The sequence below is a fragment of the Heteronotia binoei genome, chromosome 15 (assembly GCF_032191835.1).
Source record: "Heteronotia binoei isolate CCM8104 ecotype False Entrance Well chromosome 15, APGP_CSIRO_Hbin_v1, whole genome shotgun sequence".
NCBI lineage: Eukaryota > Metazoa > Chordata > Lepidosauria > Squamata > Gekkonidae > Heteronotia > Heteronotia binoei.
This window is the reverse complement of record NC_083237.1, coordinates 60,584,779-60,610,294: the sequence shown is the minus strand read 5'-3', so window position 1 is coordinate 60,610,294 and position 25,516 is coordinate 60,584,779. Positions and strand designations below refer to the sequence as shown.

At 49.8% G+C, this 25,516-nt stretch overlaps 1 protein-coding gene across 5 annotated transcripts in view; it reads right to left on the bottom strand.

The window, feature by feature from the left end:
* Positions 1-25,516, bottom strand: part of CACNB1 (calcium voltage-gated channel auxiliary subunit beta 1) — a 105,368-nt gene that overhangs the window by 8,233 nt on the left and 71,619 nt on the right. For 3 of the 5 annotated variants that reach the window (XM_060256058.1, XM_060256062.1, XM_060256060.1), the window contains 6 exons: positions 25,194-25,351; positions 19,133-19,213; positions 16,684-16,742; positions 15,664-15,773; positions 8,804-8,955; positions 3,329-3,424 (listed from right to left, as the gene is read on the bottom strand). In XM_060256058.1, coding sequence (XP_060112041.1) covers positions 3,329-3,424; positions 8,804-8,955; positions 15,664-15,773; positions 16,684-16,742; positions 19,133-19,213; positions 25,194-25,351 — 656 coding nt within the window. Of the gene's footprint in view, positions 1-3,328; positions 3,425-8,803; positions 8,956-15,663; positions 15,774-16,683; positions 16,743-19,132; positions 19,214-21,388; positions 21,409-25,193; positions 25,352-25,516 lie in introns of all 5 variants that reach the window. The other 2 variants (XM_060256059.1, XM_060256061.1) reach the window with 2 other exon arrangements.

The following is a 25,516-nucleotide window of genomic DNA, read 5'->3' as shown; positions in this document are numbered from 1 at the left end:
CTGTTTGATGTGTGTGTGGGGGGGAGGGGTGGCGAAGCGTGGCACTGCGGAGGGTGGGAGGTGGCAGCAGCGGTGGGGGGGGGGGTGGCGGGCAGAGAGCCTGCCTGGGGCAGCATGCGCTCTATGGCCAGCACTGTGTTGGACTGGACGGGCCACTGGCCTGATCCAACATGGCTTTTCTTATGTTCTTCTGTGACACAGAGTGTTGGACTGGATGGGCCATTGGCCTGATCCAACATGGCTTCTCTTATGTTCTTATGTGACACAGTGTTGGACTGGATGGGCCACTGGCCTGATCCAACATGGCTTCTCTTCTGTTCTTATGTGACACAGAGTGTTGGACTGGATGGGCCATTGGCCTGATCCAACATGGCTTCTCTTATGTGACACAGAGTGTTGGACTGGATGGGCCATTGGCCTGATCCAACATGGCTTCTCTTATGTTCTTATGTGACACAGAGTGTTGGACTGGATGGGCCATTGGCCTGATCCAACATGGCTTCTCTTATGTGACACAAAGTGTTGGACTGGATGGGCCATTGGCCTGATCCAACATGGCTTCTCTTATGTTCTTATGTGACACAGAGTGTTGGACTGGATGGGCCATTGGCCTGATCTAACATGGCTTCTCTTATGTTCTTCTGTGACACAGAGTGTTGGACTGGATGGGCCACTGGCCTGATCCAACATGGCTTCTTTCTTATAGCTTGAGGGAGAAAAGTTACAAATTGTCAGGAATGGGGGATGGTGGTGTTAGGAGCTGGTCTTATTCCAAGGATGGGCATCAGTGGGTTCTTAATATTATTTTAGCACTGTGTTAAGTGGTCTCCCAAACAAACAAACAACACTGTTCTCTGCCCTGATGAGAGGACAGAAAGCTGATTTTAGCAAGGGCTTTTTGCATTGCGGCAGGCCAGAGAAGATAATGATGATATTGGATTTATATCCCGCCCTCCACTCCGAAGAGTCTCAGAGCGGCTCACAATCTCCTTTCCCTTTCTCCCCCACAACAGACACCTTGTGAGGTGGGTGGGGCTGAGAGAGCTCTCACAGCAGCTACGATTTCAAGGACAACCTCTGCCAGAGCTATGGCTGATCCAAGGTCATCCCAGCAGCTGCAAGTGGAGGAGGAGGGAATCAAACCTGGTTCTTCCAGCTATGAGTCCGCACACTTAACCACTACACCAAGCTGGCTCTCAGAGAGAGGGGCTTGTAGAGTGACCACCAAGGGATTCTGGACAGGGCAGCGGGAGCATGTTATCTGATGGAGGTCGGGCTGGCTATTGGTAGAGGGGGCAGGGCAAAATGAGCAACACGTCAGATGAGCTGGAATATCACAAGGAGGCAGGAAAATGGGGGCTAGAGCAACAGGAGCAGATGCCCAGAAAGGAGGGGAGGAGCGGAAGGAGCCAAGCCGCGAGGACACCCCATGTGGTACTGTTGGGTTCGGACAACTTCACTTCCTGGAGTCATCAAATTAATTAAGTATTTGTTTATGCATGCTGATGCTCAGCTAGTCTGTGGTAGAACCTATCAGCAGCGCTGCACGTATTTCCCCCGCCAGAAGCACGTATTTCCCCCGCCAGAAGCACGTATTTCCCCCGCCAGAAGCACGTATTTCCCCCGCCATATGCATATTAACCTGTGCTGGTAAACTCTAATTGGGTAATCAACACATTGGGGATGGACTAGGGAGAAAGCACTGGGTTTCGGTTTATGGTCCTTTGTTAAAGTCTCTTGTCTTCCTTGTCAGCTGCTGTTTAGACCGGAGAGAGTCAACCCGGAGTCAGCGAAGACAGATAGGATGCTGAATCCTTTTCTTGTTTTGTAGAACTCCAAGCAACCCTTTCCTCACTAGACAAGTAAAGACTACCGTATTTTTCGGACCATAAGACACACTTCCCCCCCCCCCCCAAAGAAAGTGTGGTGGGGGAAAGTGTGTGCGTCTTATGGAGCGAAGGGACGATAGGACGTACCTTCCTCCGGGGGGGGGGGGGGCGATCCGCTGCCTCCGCCTCCGATCCCGGCGCTTCCCCCGCGCCTGCCTGCCTGGCTCCAGCACTGGGATCGCTCCACGCTGCCCCCACCGCAAACCCAGCGCTTTGCGAGCGCCGGCTGCGGAGGGGGCAGCGTGCTTCCTCCGTGCCTGTCTGCCTGGCTCCATCTCTGATGCTTAAAGCAAGCGCCGGGATCGGAGGGCGGAGGGAACGATCCTGGCGCTTGCTGTAAGCGTCAGAGCTGGAGCCAGGCAGACAGGCACGGAGGAAGCACGCTGCCCCCTCCGCAGCCGGCGCTCGCGAAGTGCTGGGTTTGCGGTGGGGGCAGCGTGGAGCGATCCCAGCGCTTGCTGGAAGCAGAGCTGGAGCCAGGCAGGCGCGGGGAAAGCGCCGGGATCGGAGGCGGAGGCAGCGGATCGCCCCCCAGGAGGAAGGTGTGTCCTATGGTCCGGAGCGTCTTATGGACCGAAAAATATGGGTACTTTGTTAAAGCTTCAACAAGAGCGCCTGGCTGTTTTGCAGTGGGGCTCAGAGGCTCTCACAGCAGCTGCCCTTTCAAGGACAGCGGGCGTCTATTTATCGATCGGTTGGCCTCCCCACTACTGCTCTGTTGCTCTACTGCGCTGCGAGATGCTGTATTGCGGTACTATTTTGTATTGCGGTACTATTTTGTCACATCATCTCGCTGCGCTTTGATGAATGTTGCAATTGGTTTGATTATGATTTTTTTTGTGATTTTATTTCTATTCGCTGTGCTCCGCTCTGAGCCCCCAATGGGGGAAAGGGTAGAATATAAATAAACAAATAATAATAATCAAAGATTTCAGGTTTTCACGGCTGGTAACATCATTGGGGTTTGTAGAATCTTTCGGGCTCAAGTGCCGTGTTCTACTGGAGAAAGTTTTCCTTCCAGACGTTTCGATCTCAGCTGCGGAGAACATCCTCAGTGGTGTTGCAGCCGGAGCAGGCGCTCTGACCTTCTTGGCTGCTGTGAACATCCTCAGTGGCGTTGAGCCGGAGCAGGCACTCTGACCTTCTTGGCTGCTGTGCATTGAGTGAGGCCAGAGCTGCTGCACACCCCCTCCAGCCTAGAAATAGCAGCTCTCCAGCAGCCCTGGCCTCACTCAATGCACAGCAGCCAAGAAGGTCAGAGCGCCTGCTCCGGCTGCAACGCCACTGAGGATGTTCTCCGCAGCCGAGAACGAAACGTCTGGAAGGAAAACTTTCTCCAATAGAACACGACACTTGAGCCCTAAAGATTCTACAAACCCTAATAATAATAATAGTTTACTCTATATAACTCTGCTAACGAAATCTTAACAGGTACTCACCGGAGGGCACTGCGCCAGTTTGTCCGATGCCACCATCTGCACGTTCAGGTGCTTTGCCTGGGATTTGCCCCTTGACTTCACCAATCTCTGCAGCACCTGTGGGGGGGGGGGGGGGAGAGAGAGAGAACGAAAACGTTAAGATTCCCCAGGAGGGAATGAACTGGGACCAAACTAGACCACAAGAGAGTGAGAGGAGGTTATTGCCCCCAGTCAGTGACAAGGTGCACCTCTCTTGACAAGGAAAGGCTCAGACGGCGTCTGAAAAACCCTGCGCGCACTCACCTGGGAGGGAGTCCCACTGTGTTCAGTGGGACTTGCTTCCGAGTAAAGGACAAAGAAAGGGGGTGTCATGATCCTGGGCCTAGTGAGGCCTACAGAGAAGCCTGCCTAGGAGTTGCAAAAGAGCCTACATTTCCCAGGATCCCTTCTGTCCCTCTGATTGGGTAGCAAGGTTTTTGGAGGGAATCTGGCCCAGAGAGGGGTGGGGCCTGGGAGGAGAACATAAAAAGCCCAAACCCAAGCCCAAGCAGGGTGTGTTCTTTTCCTGAAAGGCTGAGCTGGAGGTAGGCTGCAGCCTAGAGAGCTTGCAGCAGGGGAAAGATCCCTCATCCAAGGCAAGGGGTGAGTGTTGGTTATAGAGTAGGGACTATATAGTTAAATGCATTAGGGCTTTTGTTTCTTTGCACTAACCTTTACTGTTTTCACATTCCCTTTGGCACTAAATTGTTGTTACCCACTTATTATTTGAGCACTGCAAATAAACTGTTGTTGTTATACTCCTTGGGTCCTCACGTCACCTTGGTAACAGTTAGGAGGTATTATTAATAAGGAAGACGGGTGGTTGGTTGCTCTGGGCCCTCCACACAGCCCCTTACCAGAGTGGTGGCAGCCAGTAGAAGCCCTGCTAGGCCCGGCTGTGTGACAGGGGGAAAGGGGAAAAACTCAACCCAAATCTAAACAGTGAAATAGAGGGTCAAGTTGCCTGTTAACACAATTCATAAAATGTATCGCATTTAATATAAAACGTATACAAAATGAATGTTAAAACAGTGTCTGAATGTCAGACTGCATAGAATATGCAAACCATATACAATTTCACATATAATTTTGATGTATAATTTTGAGGGGAGGGACGGTGGCTCAGTGGTAGAGCACCTGCTTGGGAAGCAGAAGGTCCCAGGTTCAATCCCTGGCATTTCCAAAAAAGGGTCCAGGCAAATAGGTGTGAAAAACCTCAGCTTGAGACCTTGGAGAGCCGCTGCCAGTCTGAGAAGACAATACTGACTTTGATGGACCGAGGGTCTGATTCAGTATAAGGCAGCTTCATATGTTCATATGTACTTCCAATCACTGCAATAACCATATGCGTTTCGGCCCCTAAGGGCCTTCCTCAGTGGTCAATATATAAAATGTACAAAGACACATTAAAAAAGGTAAAGGCAAGCACCAGTCGTCTCCAACTCTGGAGTGACATTGCTTTCACAACGTTTTCATGGCAGACTTTTGACAGGATGGTTTGCCATTGCCTTCCCTGGTCATCTACACTTTCCCCCCAGCAAGCTGGGTCCTCATTTTACCGACCTCAGAAGGATGGAAGGCTGAGTCAACCTTGAGCTGGCTACCTGAAGCCAGCTTCCGCTGGGATCGAACTCAGGCCATGAGCAGAGAGCTTGGACTGCAGTATTGCAGCTTTACCACTCTGCGCCACGGGGCTCTTACAAAGACACACACCCAGGAATAAAAATGATAATCGGCCAGGTGTTGCTTCTGCTATGACATGTGGTTACTTAAAATCATATAAAGTCAGTCATAGCTGGATGGTCCTGAAGGCTTCACCCACATATCAGAATATTCACATCAGAATGGAAAAAATATCCACACTGATTCTACCCAAGCGCAGCACAACTATGTTGCCAAATGGCTTCCTATCCTCGAAAAAATTGACAACTACCCTTATTAGAAGAAGAAGAAGAAGAAGAAGAAGAAGAAGAAGAAGATATTGGATTTATATCCCGCCCTCCACTCCGAAGAGTCTCAGAGCGGCTCACAATCTCCTTTCCCTTCCTCCCCCACAACAGACACCCTGCGAGGTAGATGAAGATATTGGATTTATATCCCGCCCTCCACTCCGAAGAGTCTCAGAGCGGCTCACAATCTCCTTTCCCTTCCTCCCCCACAACAGACACCCTGTGAGGTAGATGAAGATATTGGATTTATATCCCGCCCTCCACTCCGAAGAGTCTCAGAGCGGCTCACAATCTCCTTTCCCTTCCTCCCCCACAACAGACACCCTGTGAGGTAGATGAAGAGATTGGGTTTATATCCCGCCCTCCACTCCGAAGAGTCTCAGAGCGGCTCACAATCTCCTTTCCCTTCCTCCCCCACAACAGACACCCTGTGAGGTAGATGAAGATATTGGATTTATATCCCGCCCTCCACTCCGAAGAGTCTCAGAGCGGCTCACAATCTCCTTTCCCTTCCTCCCCCACAACAGACACCCTGTGAGGTAGATGAAGATATTGGATTTACATCCCGCCCTCCACTTCGAAGAGTCTCAGAGCGGCTCACAATCTCCTTTCCCTTCTCCCCCACAACAGACACCCTGTGAGGTAGATGAAGATATTGGATTTATATCCCGCCCTCCACTCCGAAGAGTCTCAGAGCGGCTCACAGTCTCCTTTACCTTCCTCCCCCACAACAGACACCCTGTGAGGTGGGTGGGGCTGGAGAGGGCTCTCACAGCAGCTGCCCTTTCAAGGACAACCTCTGCCAGAGCTATGGCTGACCCAAGGCCATTTCAGCAGGAGGAGTGGGGAATCAAACCCGGTTCTCCCAGATAAGAGTCCGCACACTTAACCACTACACCAAACTGGCTCTATTACACAAACTCTTATAACAAGTGTTCTGTCTATAAACATATCTTATTGGTTTAAATTTTGAATGAGGTTTATTATTCTATGCCACTTTAGGATATTTTCTCCCCTCTGAGAGGAGGGGAGCCGCTCTGAGCCTGTTGTCAGTCAATGACAGGATTTTCTCTTCCCCTTTTGTATTTTATTGCAACTGCAATTGCTTACTTTTGGTTTTGTATAATTTATTTTCTGTTTTATAAGGAGCACAAGATGTATAAATCTTTAAGCTTTGTGTTGTAATACTTGGTTGTTTGCAATAAAGTTTTGCTGTTGTTTTTTTAAAAAAAACAATATTCACCATTATGGTTCTCTGGTGCAGAATATCTAACATCACTGGATGGGAAGTAACACATAAACATCTGATGTTTGAGAGGCATAAGACATGAATGTCAGATGTTTGAGGCGAGGGATGGAGGGAGGGAGGTGGATGGATGGATGGATGGACGGACGGACAGACAGGGAGAGGTGGACGGACAGGGAGAGGTGGAAAGACAGCAACTTGAACTTTAAATGCCTTCTCCGAAATGCCTTCTGACAGGACAGTGGGGACTTCAAGAGCCACACCATATGTGTGAAAGAGCCACAGTTTGGCCACCCCTGCTCAAGCTGTTCTCTGGACTGAGGGCTAAACCAGACAGAGATCCTTGATGAGATCTCTGCCCTGTTGTGTTCCTCTAAAGATCCGCCCCTCCAGACCAAGGAAATTAACTCTTTCCCCGTGTCCTTTTTTCATTATGTCCATCAGCCTTCTGATGGCACAGTCTGTTCAACAGAGAAAACAAATGGGAAGGAGGCACAGCCAGCGAGAGAGAGAAGTCTCTCTTCAATCTCTTCTCCCCCTCCTTCTGACTTCCTTCAGCTCTCTAACGGGACCGCTGAGTGCCAGGGAAATGAAACTAATAAAACGAACGGCATTTGATCGTAAGTCAATATACCCATTTGATGTAACGGTCATAAGTGAATGTAATTGAATTGAACTGGCCATTTTTCGATTCATTTTTGTCATTAGCTTCCGAACAAACGCATCTAATGGCTTTCTCCTCCCTGCTACGAGGAACCACCAGCTGTCATGGAACGATGTAAGGTAGCTATGGTCTTTCAATAACTGTGGTGTTTCCAGCGTGGGCCTTATCCCTCTCATCCACAATGGATTCCGTAGAATCCTTAAAGCTTCATCTGTCACCAAAATTCTACAGCAGGGGTGGCTAAACTTGCTTAGTTAGAGCCAGTTTGATGTAGTGGTGAAGTGTGCAGACTCTTATCTGGGAGAACCGGGTTTGATTCCCCACTTCTTCACTTGCACCTGCTGGAATGGCCTTGGGTCAGCCATAGCCCTGGCAGAGGTTGTCCTTGAAAGGGCAGCTGCTGTGAGAGCCCTCTCAGCCCCACCCACCTCATAGGGTGTCTGTTGTGGGGGGAGAAGATAAAGGAGATTGTGAGCCGCTCTGAGACTCTGATTCAGAGAGAAGGGTGGGGTATAAATCTGCCCCCACTTCACAGGGTGTCTGTTGTGAGGGGAGTATATATAGGAGATTGTAAGCCGCTCTGAGTCTCTGATTCAGAGAGAAGGGCGGGGTATAAATCTGCCCCCACTTCACAGGGTGTCTGTTGTGAGGGGAGAAGATACAGGAGATTGTAAGCCGCTCTGAGTCTCTGATTCAGAGAGAAGGGCGGGGTATAAATCTGCCCCCACTTCACAGGGTGTCTGTTGTGAGGGGAGTATATATAGGAGATTGTAAGCCGCTCGGAGTCCCTGATTCAGAGAGAAGGGCGGGGTATAAATCTGCCCCCACCTCACAGGGTGTCTGTTGTGAGGGGAGAAGATATAGGAGATTGTGAGCCGCTCTGAGTCTCTGATTCAGAGAGAAGGGCGGGGTATAAATCTGCCCCCACTTCACAGGGTGTCTGTTGTGAGGGGAGAAGATATAGGAGATTGTAAGCCGCTCTGAGTCTCTGATTCAGAGAGAAGGGCGGGGTATAAATCTGCCCCCACTTCACAGGGTGTCTGTTGTGAGGGGAGAAGATATAGGAGATTGTAAGCCGCTCGGAGTCTCTGATTCAGAGAGAAGGGTGGGGTATAAATCTGCCCCCACTTCACAGGGTGTCTGTTGTGAGGGGAGAAGATATAGGAGATTGTGAGCCGCTCGGAGTCTCTGATTCAGAGAGAAGGGTGGGGTATAAACCTGCAGTCTTCTTCTTCTTCACATAAGAACCACATAGAACAAATGTCAGATGTTTGAGAGCCACAAGACATGAACGTCAGATGTTTGAGAGCTGAAGGGAAGGGAGGGAGGGAGGCAAACAGATGGGAGAGAGGTGGAAAAACAGCAACTTTAACTTGCGATGCATTTTCCAAGCCACCAGCTGGCATGGTGAAGCGAGATAAAGAGACAAATGCCTTCTCCAAGCTGGCTGATGGGGTGATGGGGGCTTCGAGAGCCACACAATATTTGTGAAAGAGCCACATGTGGCTCCTGAGCCACAGTTTGGCCACCCCCTGTCCTATGGTCATCTTAAAATGTCTCCCTTTGGAAAGCAGTGTGAATAGCAGAAGGGGACTCACCTTGGGGGAAGATATCTTGATGTAGACAATGATGGGTGCCAGCGACGTCTTGGACAGCTGAGCTGGGTGGTTGATGGTGTCAGCATCCAGGGCTACGAGCTGCAGCGTGCGGGCCAACTCGAAGATGCGCTCAATTTCACTTTGCACTTCAGCTGCCAAGGCAGGAAGCAGAACACAGGGAAGAAGGAGACAGGGTCAGTGCTGCTGCAGAAAGGAGTTACGGACCGTTCAGACATGTTTTTGCTAATCTAGATTCTGTTCACCACCAGGATTTCACTTCTGCACTCACCTGTAACCTACTCTGGTTCTCCTCAGTGGCAGGCTGAGTATGAAACTACAGCTATCCCTTGCGACACGTACGGGAACTAGGACAGAGGCTGAGCTAGAAAAGGATGTAGTAGCCAACTCTTCGTATCCTGTGGGATACCGGTTGTTCTAATGGTTTCTGAACCAGAAATCAGCCTGACCCAGAGACCTGCGTTTGTCATAGGCAACACCGGGGGTGGAATTCTAGCGGGAGCTCCTTTGCATATTAGGCCACACCCCCCCTGATGTAGCCAATCTTCCAAGAGCTTATAAAAAAGGGCCTTGTAAGCTTTTGGAGGATTGGCTATATCGGGGGTGTGTGGCCTAATAGGCAAAGGAGCTCCTGCTAGAATTCCACCCCTGGGCAACATTACCCTGAGGCAAAGCGAGGCAGCTGCAGTAAGCAGTGAAATGGGATGCCGTTAAAGGAGACAAAGTGGGAGACAGGTCGGTTCCACCCATGGGCTATAATCCACTAGGAAGTTCTCATGCCACAGAAATGAACTGCCACAGAAATGAACCAGAGCTACTCAAGAGCATGACATTGCTGTTGAGAAGCTTCAACGCGTTTTCTGTATGGGAACTTCTGGAGCAGGGAGCCGAATCAGGCCCTCGGAGGGCTCCTATCAGGCCCCCCGAGCAACTGGCTGTCAACTACTTCCTTCTCCCTCTCTCTTGCTTCCTTCTGCATCACAGCTTGCTTGGCCAGGTCTGCTCAATCGCACAGGAGCAAAGACTATTTTCTCCACTGATTGAGGCTCCTCCCTTGAGGAAGAAGGCGGAAGGGAGAGTGTGCTTTGCCAGGCTCTCTCAATTGCACAGCAGAGCTACCGAGCCCAGCCTCTCTTCCTTGGATCCCATGGCAGAAATACAAAGGAAGCACCTTTAAGACCAACAAATGCTAACATTTTAAGCATATTTCAAGGGTTTTTTTAAAAAAATATTTAATTGTGTTTGTCTATGTCCTTTACAAAGTTTATATCTCCGCTACCTAATCTTAAATAGGTACACACGTGGCTCGGCCCAACATGGCCTGGCCCAACAAGGTCTCACTTATGTCAGATCCGGCCCTCATAATAAATGCGTTCAACACCTCTGGTCTAAATCCTGCACTTTCTTAATGCAGTCTTTCCCATCCGAGGAGTACAACAAGCAGTGCCAGAACACAAGACAGATCCACAAATCCTCCTACAGGGAATGAGAGCATACAATTAATTCACTTCTCAACAGAGGGCTATTCCACATTGTCATTTTCCTTTCTTGTGTGTCCCTGTTACGTAGGAGTTTTCTCTGCACGTTTTGCTCCCTCTAGCGGTCGATTTGATATCGTTTTATGTCCCGCATCTATCTCTACCTGCGGATTTAAACTGCAGGGTTTTATGCTGGGCGTAAAGCAATATAATATCGAATTGAACACTAGAGGGGGCAAAACAAAGTGCAGAACGGAGGAAAAAAACACCGAAGCAACAGGAACACAAGCGAGGAAAATGATAATTTTCACTGAGGCCTGAAACTGTTTGATTAGATTTTTCAAAACATTTTCCAATTAGGTTACAACAGAGCTAACAGATCCCCTACTCTTAACTGATGCTAAGTAAATTACTCTTTGCAAACAAGAGTTTTAAATTTAGTTTTTCATTACAATTCATTACAAGTAAATTACTCTTTGCAAACAAGAGTTTTAAATTTAGTTTTTCATTACAATTTCATTACAATTTCATTACAATTTCATTACATTCCAAAGTATGATTCATATTACAAAAGTATTACTCTATGTTTTGGCCTCAAATTCTTATGGATATTTTAAAAAGTATTTTACAGCCAAATGGCTTCTTTTAAATTTTTTGGGGGAAATTATTAAACACAACCATGATTTTGAAATTTTACAAAGTGCATAACTTTCTCAGATTTGAATTGTTAGATTCTGGCAACTGAAAGGCTCTGAAAAATGAATACCTTTTGTGACTCACTGTTTTTCATTTTTCAGATAAAAATTCAAAATGAACAACAAGACATCCTGTTTTGGCAAAACCAAAACATATGTCTTTGTTCTAGCTTTGAATTTTTTCTTTCCTTCTGGAAGAAAAAGCTGTTCAGATGCAAGCCATTCTTATTGATTATCTTTTTTTTTTCCTGTCCAAATTTTAGTGACATTGGTTATCGGGGCATCTGAGAATGCGTGAGGTTAAAGGTTACATACCCAAGACATCTGTAGTATCAGGAGCAGAGAAGGGAAGAAGAGGCGCAGATGGGAGGGAAAGAAAGTTATGGGGAGAGGGGAAAAAAGAGAAGAGTGAGTCATGGTCTTCTCAGAAGTGGTAAAAGGTGCCCCTGAAATCTGACACCACAGCAAAGGGTGGGGAAAAAACACAGGAAATGGCTGAGGAACCCAAACGCTCCTCTCTTGTCATCTGCTTGACAAGAGGTGTTAAGGGCAAGGGTGGAATTCTAGCAGGAGCTCCTTTGCATATTAGGCCACACCCCCTGGTATAGCCAATCCTTCAAGAGCTTACAGGGCTCTTCTTACAGGGCCTACTGTAAGCTCCAGGAGGATTGGCTACATCAGGGGTGGAATTCTAGCAGGAGCTCCTTTGCATATTAGGCCACACCCCCTGGTATAGCCAATCCTTCAAGAGCTTACAGGGCTCTTCTTATAGGGCCTACTGTAAGCTCCAGGAGGATTGGCTACATCAGGGGTGGAATTCTAGCAGCAGCTCCTTTGCATATTAGGCCACACCCCTCTTATGTAGCCAATCCTTCAAGAGCTTACAGGGCTCTTCTTACAGGGCCTACTGTAAGCTCCAGGAGGATTGGCTACATCAGGGGTGGAATTCTAGCAGCAGCTCCTTTGCATATTAGACCACACCCCCTGGTATAGCCAATCCTTCAAGAGCTTACAAATAATAATAATAATAAATCTTTATTTATATCCCGCCCTCCCCGCCTAGGCAGGCTCAGGGCAGCTAACAACATATTCATATAAAAGTTATACAATAGTTTTAAAATCAACATTATCTTAAAAAACCATTCTAATTTACATTTGACACAATTTAACAGTAACAGTGGTGTTCCTGGCGCTATTCTGTCTGTTTGCATGATGGCGAAGTTCACGGAGACAGAAATCGCTTTGGCGGGTCCCTAATCAGCAGTTTGCGAAGGCCAACCTGAAAAGGATGGTCTTGCAGGCCCTGCGGAATTGGTCAAGACTCCGCAGGGCCCGCACCTCTTCCGGGAGCTGGTTCCACAGGCATGGAGCTACGATGGAGAAGGCCCGTTCTGCAATTTCGCCTCCTTTGGCCCGGGGATAGTCAGCTTGTTCTTCCCTGCTGACCTCAGTGCTCTCTGGGGCTCGTATGGGGAGAGACGGTCCCTCAGGTAGGCAGGTCCTCGGCCATATAGGGCTTTAAAGGTAATAACCAGCACTTTGTAGCGAACCCGGTATGTAACTGGCAGCCAGTGCAGTTCACGCAGCCCTGGCTGTATATGCTCCCACTTCGGGAGTCCTAGTAACAGCCTAGCCGCCGCATTCTGCACCAGCTGCAGCTTCCGGGTTCGACACAAAGGCAGCCCCATGTAGAGGGCATCACAGTAATCCAATCTTGAGGTGACCGTCGCATGAATCGCTGTTGCTAGGTCCCGACGCTCCAGGAAAGGGGCCAACTGCCTTGACCGCTTCAGATAAAAAAACGCCGACTTGGCAGTGGCCACTACCGGGGCCTCCATTGATAATGAAGGCTCCAGTAGAACTCCCAGGCTCTTGACTTGGGTGTGTGGCCTAATATGCAAAGGAGCTCCTGCTAGAAATCACATCCCTGGTTAAGGGTATCCTATTTCCATACAAATACAGGAGAGCATGCACTTCAAGCGCCAAAATTAGTACAATCTTGGGGACATTTCCCACATGATCAATTATGACACAGGAGTGTTCTCACAAAAAAAGCGGAACCGCCACCAGTGTTCCCTCTAAGCCGTGTTAGTGTGAGCTAGCTCACAGTTTTTTAGAAGAAAATGATGATATTGGATTTATATCCTGCCCTATACTCTGAATCTCAGAGTCTCAGAGCAGTCACAATTTCCTTAACCTTCTCCCACCCCCACAACAGACACCCTGTGAGGTGGGTGGGGCTGAGAGAGCTCTTACAGCAGCTGCCCTTTCAAGGACAACTACGAGAGCTACGGCTGAGCCAAGGCCATTGCAGCAGCTGCAAGTGGAGGAGTGGGGAATCAAACCCGGTTCTCCCAGATAAGAGTCCGCACACTTCACCGCTACACCAAACTGGCTCTCCGGCTCACACATTTTTGTCTTAGCTCAGGAAAAATAGACCCAGATGAAACTAATTGGTGCAGTAGCTCCCAACTTTAATGCCAGTAAGTCACGAAGTAGGATTTTTGCTCACAAGACTCCACAGCGTAGAGGGAGTATTGACTGCCACACCCTGCATACATCTCCATTATAGATAATTCATCATGTGGCAATTTCACAATGCCGGGCTGAAGGGTGTGAGCTTGTAAGAGTACTGCCAGGAATGAGGAAAGAGGGGGTGATTTGTGCAAGATTATGGGAAATTCAAAGGCGTCTAGGGAAAGTTGCTCTTGGTTGGTTGATACAGAATGGAGCGACGCGGGCTAGGAAAACTTAAAAGGCTCCTCCATCCAAGAAGAAGATGATACTGGAATTATATCCCGCCCTCCACTCCGAATCTCAGAATGGCCCACAATCTCCTTTACCTTCTCCCCCTCACAACAGACACCCTGTGAGGTAGATGAAGATATTGGATTTATATCCCGCCCTCCACTCTGAATCTCAGAATGGCCCACAATCGCCTTTACCTTCTTCCCCTCACAACAGACACCCTGTGAGGTAGATGAAGATATTGGATTTATATCCCGCCCTCCACTCCGAAGAGTCTCAGAGCAGCTCACAATCTCCTTTCCCTTCCTCCCCCACAACAGACACCCTGTGAGGTAGATGAAGATATTGGATTTATATCCCGCCCTCCACTCCGAAGAGTCTCAGAGCGGCTCACAATCTCCTTTCCCTCCCCCCCCCCACAACAGACACCCTGTGAGGTAGATGAAGATATTGGATTTCTATCCCACCCTTCACTCTGAAGAGTCTCAGAGCGGCTCACAATCTCCTTTACCTTCTCCCCCTCACAACAGACACTCTGTGAGTTAGGTAGGACTGAGAGAGCTCTCACAGAAGTTGCTCTTTCAAGGACAGCTCTGTGAGAGCTATGGCTGACCCAAGGCCATTCCAGCAGGTGCAAGTGAAGGAGCGGGGGGAATCAAACCTGGTTCTCCCAGATAAGAGTCCGCACGCTTAACCGCTACACCAAACTGGCTCTCCAGAAGTTAGTGCCATGCGATCACACACAGAATGCAGCTGCTCTCATTCCTGCCTTCCCTGCCCCGGGCTGCCTCCACATGGAGATGATTTGTGGCTGCTGTGAAGACACAGGCAACCAAAAATCCCCACGGCTGTTTCCCCCACACTCTCCTTGCCTCGGTCCACGAAGCCACCATTTCCTCTTCACTCCACCAAAGGGCTATTTAAAACACCCTCAGTGAGAATCGCAGGATCGCTACAGTGTTATAACACTATAATGATCTATTGCAACAGTCCACCGGTTCCTAGCCTTCATTGGGAAAGTAAGCCTATCCCTTTCCTTTGGGAAGTTATAAGGGAAAATGTATAGTCCACATGCTTTGCCTTATAATTTTGCAAGGAAATGAGCCAGAGAATTAATTTTTTTTTAAAAGGTGGAAATTGCAATATATAGTCACAACATTATTGCACTGCAGCCACTTGTGAGTTACTGATTTTTTTTTTTTAAATAGCCCCAAAAGTCCTCTGGTGGTGGGAGGAATGGTGGCTCTCAGGGCTGAACCAGGGTTTTTTTTGGGCAGGGGGGGTGCTGTAGCAGGAACTCCTTTGCATTTTAGGCCACACACCCCAGATGTAGCCAATACTCCAAGAGCTTACAATAGGCCTTGTAAGAAGAGCCCTGTAAGCTCTTGGAGGATTGGCTACATCCGGGGTGTGTGGCCTAATATGCAAAGGAGCTCCTGCTACAGATAAGGCCCTGGGCCGCACACCCCTGATGTAGCCAATCCTCCTGGAGTTTACAGGGCTCTTAGTACAGGGCCTTCTGTAAGCTCCAGGAGGATTGGCCACATCAGGGGGCATGTGGCCTAATCTGCAAAGGAGTTCCTGCTACAAAAAAAGCCCTGGGCTGAAGTAATGCCGCCGATGCAGGTAGGACCCCTTCCGTCCACATGGTGTCCAAGGACCCTTTGATTGCAGTCTTTCTAAAAAGATCATTCCCAACCAGGTTCAGAAGAGGACGCAGCAAAGTGCAGGAAGCCCAAGAAGCTGGACAAGAAGATGGCGTCATGCACGGATGCTCCTGAAAACAGCACTGACACGACTGAGGGAGAACAAAACATCCATGCAGAAACCACTCCAGAGAGAAAAAGAGCAGAGATGGGCAAAAGTCTGAGTTCCTCCTTCTCCCCCCCCCACCCCCCGTGGGATCTCAACACAACCTCACCTAGGCTAGAACGGGTGCTGGAGCGCTCAATGATGGTGTGTTTGCTAGGGTTGTTGAGGACTGAGCGCTTGGCCAGGGAGATATCGGCTGTCACACGTGTGATGGATATTCTGTGGAAGGCAGAGAAAAGTGGGCATCCAACGGAACACAGACAATTCCCCCAGGCATCCCCCAACCTATCAGAGACGTCCAGGTTATCTTTGTTATTGCACTGCCATGCAGGGAACTCTCTTAACATAAACTTGGTCACTTGGTGTTCATTTTTTAAAAGTAAGTTTCTAGAACTTGTGACCGATGAAAAGGGAAGAAGCGCTAGTGAATCTAGCTGTGTATTAATAGAAACTAGGACATCTCACTTTTGGGAGGGGGTTAATTTAAAAAATAAAGGATTTAAGTCCTCATGGTCTAGAAGAGCAGGGAATTATCTAGAAACGGGTTGACTGTGCAACTAAAGAGGATGTATGAAGAAGACGACGACTGCAGATTTATACCCCACCCTTCTCTCTGAATCGGAGACTCAGAGCAGCTTACAATCTCCTTTATCTTCTTCCCCCACAACAGATACCCTGTGAGGAGGGTGGGGCTGAGAGAGCTCTCACAGAAACTTCTGCCCTTTCAAGGACAGAGTCTCAGAGCGGCCTACAATCTCCTTCACCTTCTTCCCCCACAACAGATACCCTGTGAGGTGGGTGGGGCTGAGAGGGCTCTCACAGCAGCTGCCCTTTCAAGGACAACCTCTGCCAGAGCCATGGCTGACATTCCAGCAGGCGCAAGTGGAGGAGCGGGGAATCAAACCCGGTTCTCCCAGATAAGAGTCCGCACACTTAACCACTACACCAAACTGGCTCTCTTGAGTCCAAAGGGTCCCAGGGAGATTAACTCAGTCCCGCTTCTTTCATTCTCTCTGACATTTAGTGAGGTTCTGAAGGCACAAGGATCCAGCCATGAGGATCACAGAGCAGGTAGAAAGTCTCCTATTTCCCCCGCAACCCCCCCGCCTCAAAAGGTCGCTGCTCACACCTGCCATCAAATCGGCGTTTCAGAAAATCGAACAAAGCTTTCTGCATCATGTCCGTCACCTGGGAAGGTAAGGGGGAGTGGGGAGAGGAGGGAAAAGACAGACAGAGAGGAGCAGAAGTCAGTCAGAATCCAGAAGTTGGAATTTGCACGGAGAAAGAAAGAAAAAGAGGGCTTCTATGTGTACGGACGTGGCTTGAGCGTTATTGGTTTGTTTACATTCTTGGCTAACCATTCCTGGCTCTTGATTGCAAGCAACAGGGGTATTCCCAGAACAAAGTAGGAGTCAAGTGTCACCTTTAAGACCAACTTAGTTTTATTCAGAACGTCAGCTTTCGTGTGCTCCAAGCACACTTCATCAGACGAGGAATCGGGTACAGTGAGCAGAGCTACATAGAGCTGGTAGGCAGGGGTTTAGAATGCAAAATGGTACAAATTTAAGATCCAATGACAGAATAGTAAAATTAACAAATTGAGCAAACCTTCGATCTGGGTAGCGTGAGCGTGAGAAAGCAACAAAACAGTAATATGTCAAAATGCGAAAATGTCTATCACTCCGTTATAACAACAGAGTGATGAACGGCCATTCTCACATTTTGACACATTATTTTGACTACCCAGATCAAACGTTTGCTCAATTTGTTAATTTTACTATTCTGTCGCTGGATCTTACATTTGCTCCAGACCAACACAGCTGCCCACTTGGATCTAGGTATATTCCCAATCACGGCTTATGCTGGGATGGCAGGTGGGAAGATAAAGGAGCAGCTGCCCTCCATACCTGAACAATGAAGCTGCTGTATATTGAGCCAGCCCACCGGCCTATCAAAGTCAGTGCTGTCGACACAGACTGGTAGCAATTTCTCCAAGGCCTCACGCAGAGGTCCTCTTTAACGGGAGATGCTGGGGACTGAACCTGGAACCTTCTGTATGCAACTCGGGCATTCTGCCACTGAGCCGTAGGTACTTATATGGAGTCAGACTGTTGGTCCATTATCTCCAACTTTAACGGGAAGGGAATCTCCAAGGTCTCAGGCTGAGGTCTCTCACAACACCTCCTACCCCACCCTTTTGAGTGAAAATGCTGGCAATTGAAGCTGGCGCCTTCTGCATGCCAAGCAGATGCTCTGCCAGAGAGCCAAAGCTCCAACCAATGATACAAGTCATCCCACAACAGTGTAACATGTAATTAGGCCGTGACGGATTTATGACAAGAGTTGCAAAACGTGTAAGAATGATGCTTGAAGGCACCTCAACGAGACGGGCAAACTTTTTTTTAGACTACTTGCCTGGTCCCAATTAAGAGGTGTTTCCCCGACCTCTGGACCAGGGATCCCTCGACACTATTAGTGTGAGCTAGCTTACAGATTTTTAAGACGACTGCAGATTTATACCCCAACCTTCTCTCAGAGCGGCTTACGATCTCCTATATCTTCTCCCCCCAGAACAGACACCCTGTGAGGTGGGTGGGGCTGAGAGGGCTCTCCCAGAAGCTGCCCTTTCAAGGACAACCTCTGCCAGAGCTATGGCTGACCCAAGACCATTCCAGCAGCTGCAAGTGGAGGAGTGGAGAATCAAACCCAGTTCTCCCAGATAAGAGAGCTCTGGCTGACCCAAGGCCATGCCAGCAGGTTCAAGTGGAGGAGTGGGGAATCAAACCCGGTTCTCCCAGATAAGAGAGCTATGGCTGACCCAAGGCCATGCCAGCAGGTGCAAGTGGAGGAGGGGGGAATCAAACCCGGTTCTCCCAGATAAGAGAGCTATGGCTGACCCAGGGCCATTCCAGCAGGTGCAAGTGGAGGAGTGGGGAATCAAACCCGGTTCTCCCAGATAAGAGAGCTCTGGCTGACCCAAGGCCATTCCAGCAGCTGCAAGTGGAGGAGTGGGGAATCAAACCCGGTTCTCCCAGATAAGAGAGCTCTGGCTGACCCAAGGCCATTCCAGCAGTTGCAAATGGAGGAGTGGGGAATCAAACCCGGTTCTCCCAGATAAGAGCGCTATGGCTGACCCAAGACCATTCCAGCAGCTGCAAATGGAGGAGTGGGGAATCAAACCCAGTTCTCCCAGATAAGAGAGCTCTGGCTGACCCAAGGCCATTCCAGCAGGTCAAGTGGAGGAGGGGGGAATCCAACCCGGTTCTCCCAGATAAGAGTCTGCACATTTAACCACTACACAAACTGGCTCTCCTACACCAAACTGGCTCTCCAGCTTGGATTATCCTCTAGCTCACACATTTTTGTCTTAGCTCAGGAAGGATGACCTCAGAGCACACAAATTTATGCAGCAGCTCACAACTTTAACTCCCTGTTCTGATGCTGATTCGATAACACCCTTCCCCAGGGAAGGTCTTGAGAAGCAAACTGACCTCCCCTCCCCCACACTGCCCACCCACTTTAGCACCAATCCCCACCCCTACCCCGTGCACTATCGAGCCCCACCCTAGAAGCCTCACCTCGTAGCCCTTCAAAGAGGGACCCACTAGGATGATCGGCCGCATGGAAGGGACCACATCGTAGGGTGGCACATGCTCCGTCTGATGGGAAGTGGGAAGAAAGTGAGATGTTAGATTTTCTCAGGGTACCTGTGTTACTGGGACAGAACGTTATGAGGCTTCTTCAACCTTAAGGGGAATGCCCATTTCAGAAGCACAGGGAAGGAAACTAGGACAGGGGCAAAGAAAGATGGAAAAGGGTTGCCAGATTGCCCTGGGGTCTCAGCCCTTCAGATCATACTCCCACGTTTGTTTGCATGCTGGACATTCAAGATGAAAGTAACCAGGACTTTTTTTTTGTAGCAGGAACTCCTTTGCATATTAGGCTACACACCCGATGCGGCTAATCCTCTAAGAGCTTACAGGGTTCTTCTTACAGGGCCTACTGTGAGCTCCAGGCGGATTGGCTACATCAGGGGTGGAATTCTAGCAGCAGCTCCTTTGCATATTAGGCCACACCCCTCTTATGTAGCCAATCCTCCAAGAGCTTACAGGGCTCTTCTTACAGGGCCTGCTGTCAGCTCCAGGAGGATTGGCTACATCAGGGATGGAATTCTAGCAGCAGCTCCTTTGCATATTAGGCCACACCCCTCTTATGTAGCCAATCCTCCAAGAGCTTACAGGGTTCTTCTTACAGGGCCTACTGTCAGCTCCAGGAGGATTGGCTACATCAGAAGTCTAGCGTCCAGATCACGTGAAGTGATGGTTTCGCTTTGCTCTGGTAAGACCTCACCTGGAGTCTTGTGTTCAGTTTTGGGCACCACTTTTTAAGAAGGACAGAGACAAGCTGGAACGGGTCCAGAGGAGGGTGACGAAGATGGCGAGGGGTCTGGAGACCAAATCCTATGAAGAAAGGTTGAAGGAGCTGGGCATGTTTCACCTGGAGAGGAAGCGGCTGAGAGGTGATAGGATCACCATCTTCAAGTACTTGAAGGGCTGCCATATGGAGGATGGTGTGGAATTGTTTTCTGTGGCCCCGGAAGGTCAGACCAGAACCGATGGGTTGAAACTAAATCAAGAGTTTCTGGCTCAACATTAGGAAGAACTTCCTGACCGTTAGAGTGATTCCTCAGTGGAACAGGCTTCCTTGGGAGGTGGTAGGCTCTCTTTCCTTGGAGGTCTTTAAACAGAGGCTAGATGGCCACCTGTCAGCAATAAGGATCCCGTGAATTTAGGTATTTGTGAATTCCCTGCATTTTGCAGGGGGTTGGACTAGATGACCCTGGTGGTCCCTTCCAACTCTATGATCTATGATTCTGTGAAGGGCTATCATGTAGAGGATGGTGCAGAGTTGTCTTCTGTGGCCCCAGAAGGTAAGTCCAGAACCAACAGGTTGAAATTAACTCAGAAGACTTTTCAGCGAAACATCAGGAAGGACTTCCTGACCATTAGAGGTTCCTCAGTGAAACAGGCTTCCACAGGAGGTGGTGGGCTCTCCTCCCTTGGAGGTTTTTAAACAGAGGCTAGATGATCATCTGACAGCAAAGAAGATCCTGTGAATTTAGGGGGAGGTATTTGAGAGTTTCCTGCCTTGTGCAGGGGGTTGGACTAGATGATCCTGGAGGTCCCTTCCAACTCTATGATCGGGGGGTGTGGCCTAATAGGCAAAGGAGTTCCTGCTACAAAAAAAGAAGCCCTGAAAGTAACCTACCATTTTCATGGGGTTGGGAGCCATTCTCTGCTGAGAAGTTCACCAGGAGCCAAGGTTCCAGCAGAGGGACAGGGTCTGGGGTTCACATAAACTTCGGCCAGGGCCATCCTTCCACGATCACTAAACCGTTTAGGACAGGGGTCCTCAAACTTTTTAAATAGGGGGCCAGTTCACTGTCCCTCAGACTGTTGGAGGGCCGGACTGCCGTTACTGTACAAGGCCGCGGGCCGTCAGTTCTCCGTCTTCTGCATCTCTCTCCCTTCCCCACACCACACACCCCGGCCTGGGAACTCACCTCACCTCGGTATCACCTCACACTCTGTCTCCGCTGCCTCAGCCCAGTGCCGGAAGTGTGCATTGCTAACGCGAGTTTAGGTCGAACGTCACTTCCGGTCTGATTTTGCCATAACCCGGCGGGCCGCATAAACGTCCTCAGCGGGCCGCATCTGGCCCGCGGGCCGTAGTTTGAGGACCCCTTGTTTAGGAAAAGCTCGCTACTGGGGAATGGTCAGGGCCCACCGGAAACCACCGCCATCGCCAGAGGGACATTTCAGAAGCCTACTTACCGACTTCTGCTTCTGCTTGGCTATGTCCCATGATCGCCATGAATGGGTGGGGTGGGGGAGGGGCACAGGTGGAGCAGGAAAGGAGAGGGACAGGCAAGAGAAAACAAACAAGGCATGCGTGTTACTGACAGCTCACTCCAGCAGAAGCAAAGGCGGCAGAGGAGGGACAAGAAAAACGGGCCCGGAGGACAGCAGTCGAGCAGCTGCTTCGGGGAGCGGGCAAATGGCTCCCCCAGCTGTTGTGGGGGGGAGCCAGCTCTCCTGCCTGAAGGCTAAAGGTCTTTGTTGCAACATCCCTATGAAAATCCATAGGGATGAAAGTATGAAAATACCTGGAGACTTTGGGGATGGAGCCAGGAGAGGGCAGGGTGTGGAGAGGGGAGGGATCTCTGCGTGGTACAGTGCCCTAGTGCGTGGTCCAAGCAGCCATTTTCTCCAGGGGAGCTGATCTCTGCCAGCTGGAGATCAGTCGTAAAAACTGGAGATCTCCAGGCCCCACCTAGAGGCTGGCAACCGTAGCTTCCTCCGGGGTCATTTTGCCTTTCCAGTTCACCCCTGGATATGGGAGAAGACAAAGGGTTGGATCCAAACTAAATTGGAGATTTCCACCTATTCCCCCTGCTGAAAGAGCATGTCCTATCCTAGTAATTATTCTAGCCATTAGATTAGTAATTATACTAGTAATTAATACTAGTAATTATTATTATTAGTAAGAGCTGCCCTTCTTTCTTACAGATGGTACCTGAGGAAGAAAGGGAAGGCCTGTGAAGGCAGACACCAGAACTAGAGGTGGGTAAGGTTGGAGGAGTGAAATTGCTGAGCAGTCGGGTTGGGACAGATAAAAGGAAGTCCTTCTTCACCCAAAAGATGATTAACACGTGGAATTCACTGCCACGGAAGGTGGTGGCGGCTGCAAGCATAGCAGGCTTCAAGAGGGAACTGGATAAGCATACGGAGCAGAGGTCCATCAGTGGCTATTAGCCACAGCGTATTGTCGGAACTCTCTGTCTGGGGCAGTGACGCTCTGTATTCTTGGTGCTTTGGGGGGGGGCACAGTGGGAGGGCTTCTAGTGTCCTGGCCTTACTGATGGACTTCCTGATGGCACCTGGGTTTTTTGGCCACTGTGTGACACAGAGTGTTGGACTGGATGGACCATTGGCCTGAGCCAGCATGGCTTATCTTATGTTCTTCTGTGACACAGAGTGTTGGACTGGATGGGCCACTGGCCTGATCCAACATGGCTTCTCTTGTGTTCTTCTGTGACACAGAGTGTTGGACTGGATGGGCCACTGGCCTGATCCAACATGGCTTCTCTTATGTTCTTCTGTGACACAGAGTGTTGGACTGGATGGGCCACTTGCCAGATCCAACAGGGCTTCTCTTATGTTCTTATGTGACACAGAGTGTTGGACTGGATGGGCCACTGGCCTGATCCAACATGGCTTCTCTTATGTTCTTCTGTGACACAGAGTGTTGGACTGGATGGGCCATTGGCCTGATCCAACATGGCTTCTCTTATGTTCTTCTGTGACACAGAGTGTTGGACTGGATGGGCCATTGGCCTGAGCCAGCATGGCTTCTCTTATGTTCTTATGTCTCCTCAAGCAGTCCAGTTCAAAGCTGGTTCAACCCTTTCTCTCTTGCCTTCTCTAGAACAATGGAGAAAGGGCCACCAGTTAGACCGGCAAGACCCCAGGTGGGCAACTAAACAAAGGAAACAGAGCCAAGGCTGAGCAAAACGTGAGGAGGCTGTGAAAAAATATACTTTGCAAACAATAATTACTAGGATATCACAGCTGAGGAGATAAAATGGCTGCTCTGGAGAGTGGACTCTATGACTTCATACCCTGCTGAGGGCCCTTCCCTCCCCAAACTCCGCCCTCCCCAGGCTCCACTCCCAAAATCTCCAGGTATTTTTCCCAACTCAGAGCTGGCAACCTTAGGGACTGGGGACTCTGAACAATGACATGCTCTTTCAGCAGGGGGAATAGGTGGAAATCTCCAATTTAGTTTGGATCCAACCCTTTGTCTTCTCCCATATCCAGGGGTGAACTGGAAAGGCAAAATGACCCCGGAGGAAGCTAAGATGACTAGGGTTGCCAGTCTCTAGGTGGGGCCTGGAGATCTCCCGCTTTTATGACTGATCTCCAGCTGGCAGAGATCAGCTCCCCTGGAGAAAATGGCTGCTTAGACCACGCACTATGGCACTGTACCACGCAGAGATCCCTCCCCTCTCCACACCCTGCCCTCTCCTGGCTCCATCCCCAAAGTCTCCAGGTATTTTCCTACACAGACCACGCAACACTGCCACCACTGCAAACTGGGAGTCTGGTGCTTCTTAGCAACCGGTCTCTTGGCAACGCTGCCCTTCTTTCTTTTACATGGTACCCGAGGAAGAAAGGGAAGGCCTGTGAAGGCAGACACCAGAACTAGAGGTGGGCAAGGTTGGAGGAGTGGCTAAGAAAAGCTGTTGGAACAACACTCCCTTTTATGCTTATTCCAGGGAGGCTGTGACCTTGCACACGCCCGAGCTCCATGTCCCAACAGGGGACCATTGGTCCACTCTTGCTCCCTACTGGTTTCCTTCTAGACTGTTCAGCTGCAGCAAGATGAGTGAAATGCTCCAACTGTACAGGGAATAGGATTGTCAATCCCCAGGTGGGGCAGGGGATCCCCGGGTTTGGAGGCCCTCCCTCCGCTTCAGGGTCAACAGAAAGCGGGGAGGGGGGGGGGCGGGAACTGACTGCTGGGCACTTCATTATGCCCTTCGGAGACCGATTCCCATAGGGTATAATGGAAAATTGATCTGCAGGTATCTGGGGCTCTGGGGGGGGGGGCCCTGTTTTTTGAGGTAGAGGAACCAAATTTGCAGCATAACATCCAATGCCTCTCCTGAAAAGACCCACCAGGTTTCAAAAAGATTGGACCAGGGGGTCCAATTCTAGGAGCCCCAAAAGAAGGTGCCCTTATCCTTCATTATTTCCAATGGAGGGAAGGCGCTTAAAAGCTGCGCAGTTCCTTTAAACATGATGGTCAACGCTCCCTTTGGAGTTCAATTATGCATGCCACAACCTTGCTCCTGGCTCCACCTCCAATGCCTCCTAGCTCCACCCCAAAGTCTTCTGGCTCCACCCCCAAAGTCCCCAGATATTTCTTGAATTGGACCTGGCAACCCTAGCAAGGAAGGACTTCTACAACTAATTCCCACGTTAAGGGAGGAGGAATGGAGCATACCACTTGCAGCTATTTCAAGGGGCAAAGGAGCAGAATACCTTTCTGGGGTTTGCACTTGGGAAACGGAGGACAGCCGGAGCATCCCATTTTATCTCTCTCGTAGGAGGAACCGCTGTCGCCCTCCCATGGCACAGAAGAAAGGAGGAACGAGGGGAAAGGAGACATACCCGGTTGGATCCGCCCTTTGCGAAGGGCCACACGAGATATGAGTTGATCGCTGACGCTTCCTGTAGCTCAACTCATACATGCACAGAAGGGGGGACCATACCACTGGAACATACCATAACGCCTTGTATGCTCATGCATGCTACAAGTGCAGAATGCGTAACCGCTTTGTTCCCCTGCTCTCCTCTGAGAAGGAACGCCTCTTTCATGTCCCTGGGACTGGCAAACTGCCCTTTCTAGTTGATGCGCCAAGCAATGCAAATATGGCAAGTCACTTGTTCAGATGGACTCTTGGGATATTCCTTTCCTTCTGTCCTGGGTCTAGGCAGAAAGAGCCCCACACACAGGCTGGCATTCCAGAAGCACATGGCAAGCAGGTGTGAGAGGGGGCCAGTGCGCCATTACCTTCTTAAAGAAGGCCATGCGCTTGGTGGCGGAGGGGGGCGTGGTGACGCTGCTAACGCTAGTCTTAGGGGTTCGCTGGTTCTCCTCGGTCGCCTCCTCCTCCTCTTCTAAGTCAAGGGCGTCAGGGTCATAAGCTAAGTTAGTCATGTCCAAGGTACCTGAGGGTGGTGGGGGGAGGAAGGAGGTAGAAAAAAAATAGGGGGGGGGAGAGAGAACACAAACTGAAAAGGCGAGAGAAACCAATGAAAAGGAATGACCAGAAAGGAGAAACCAAAAAACCCAAAAATTGATCAAGGGCAGGGGTCCCCAACCCCTGGGCCATG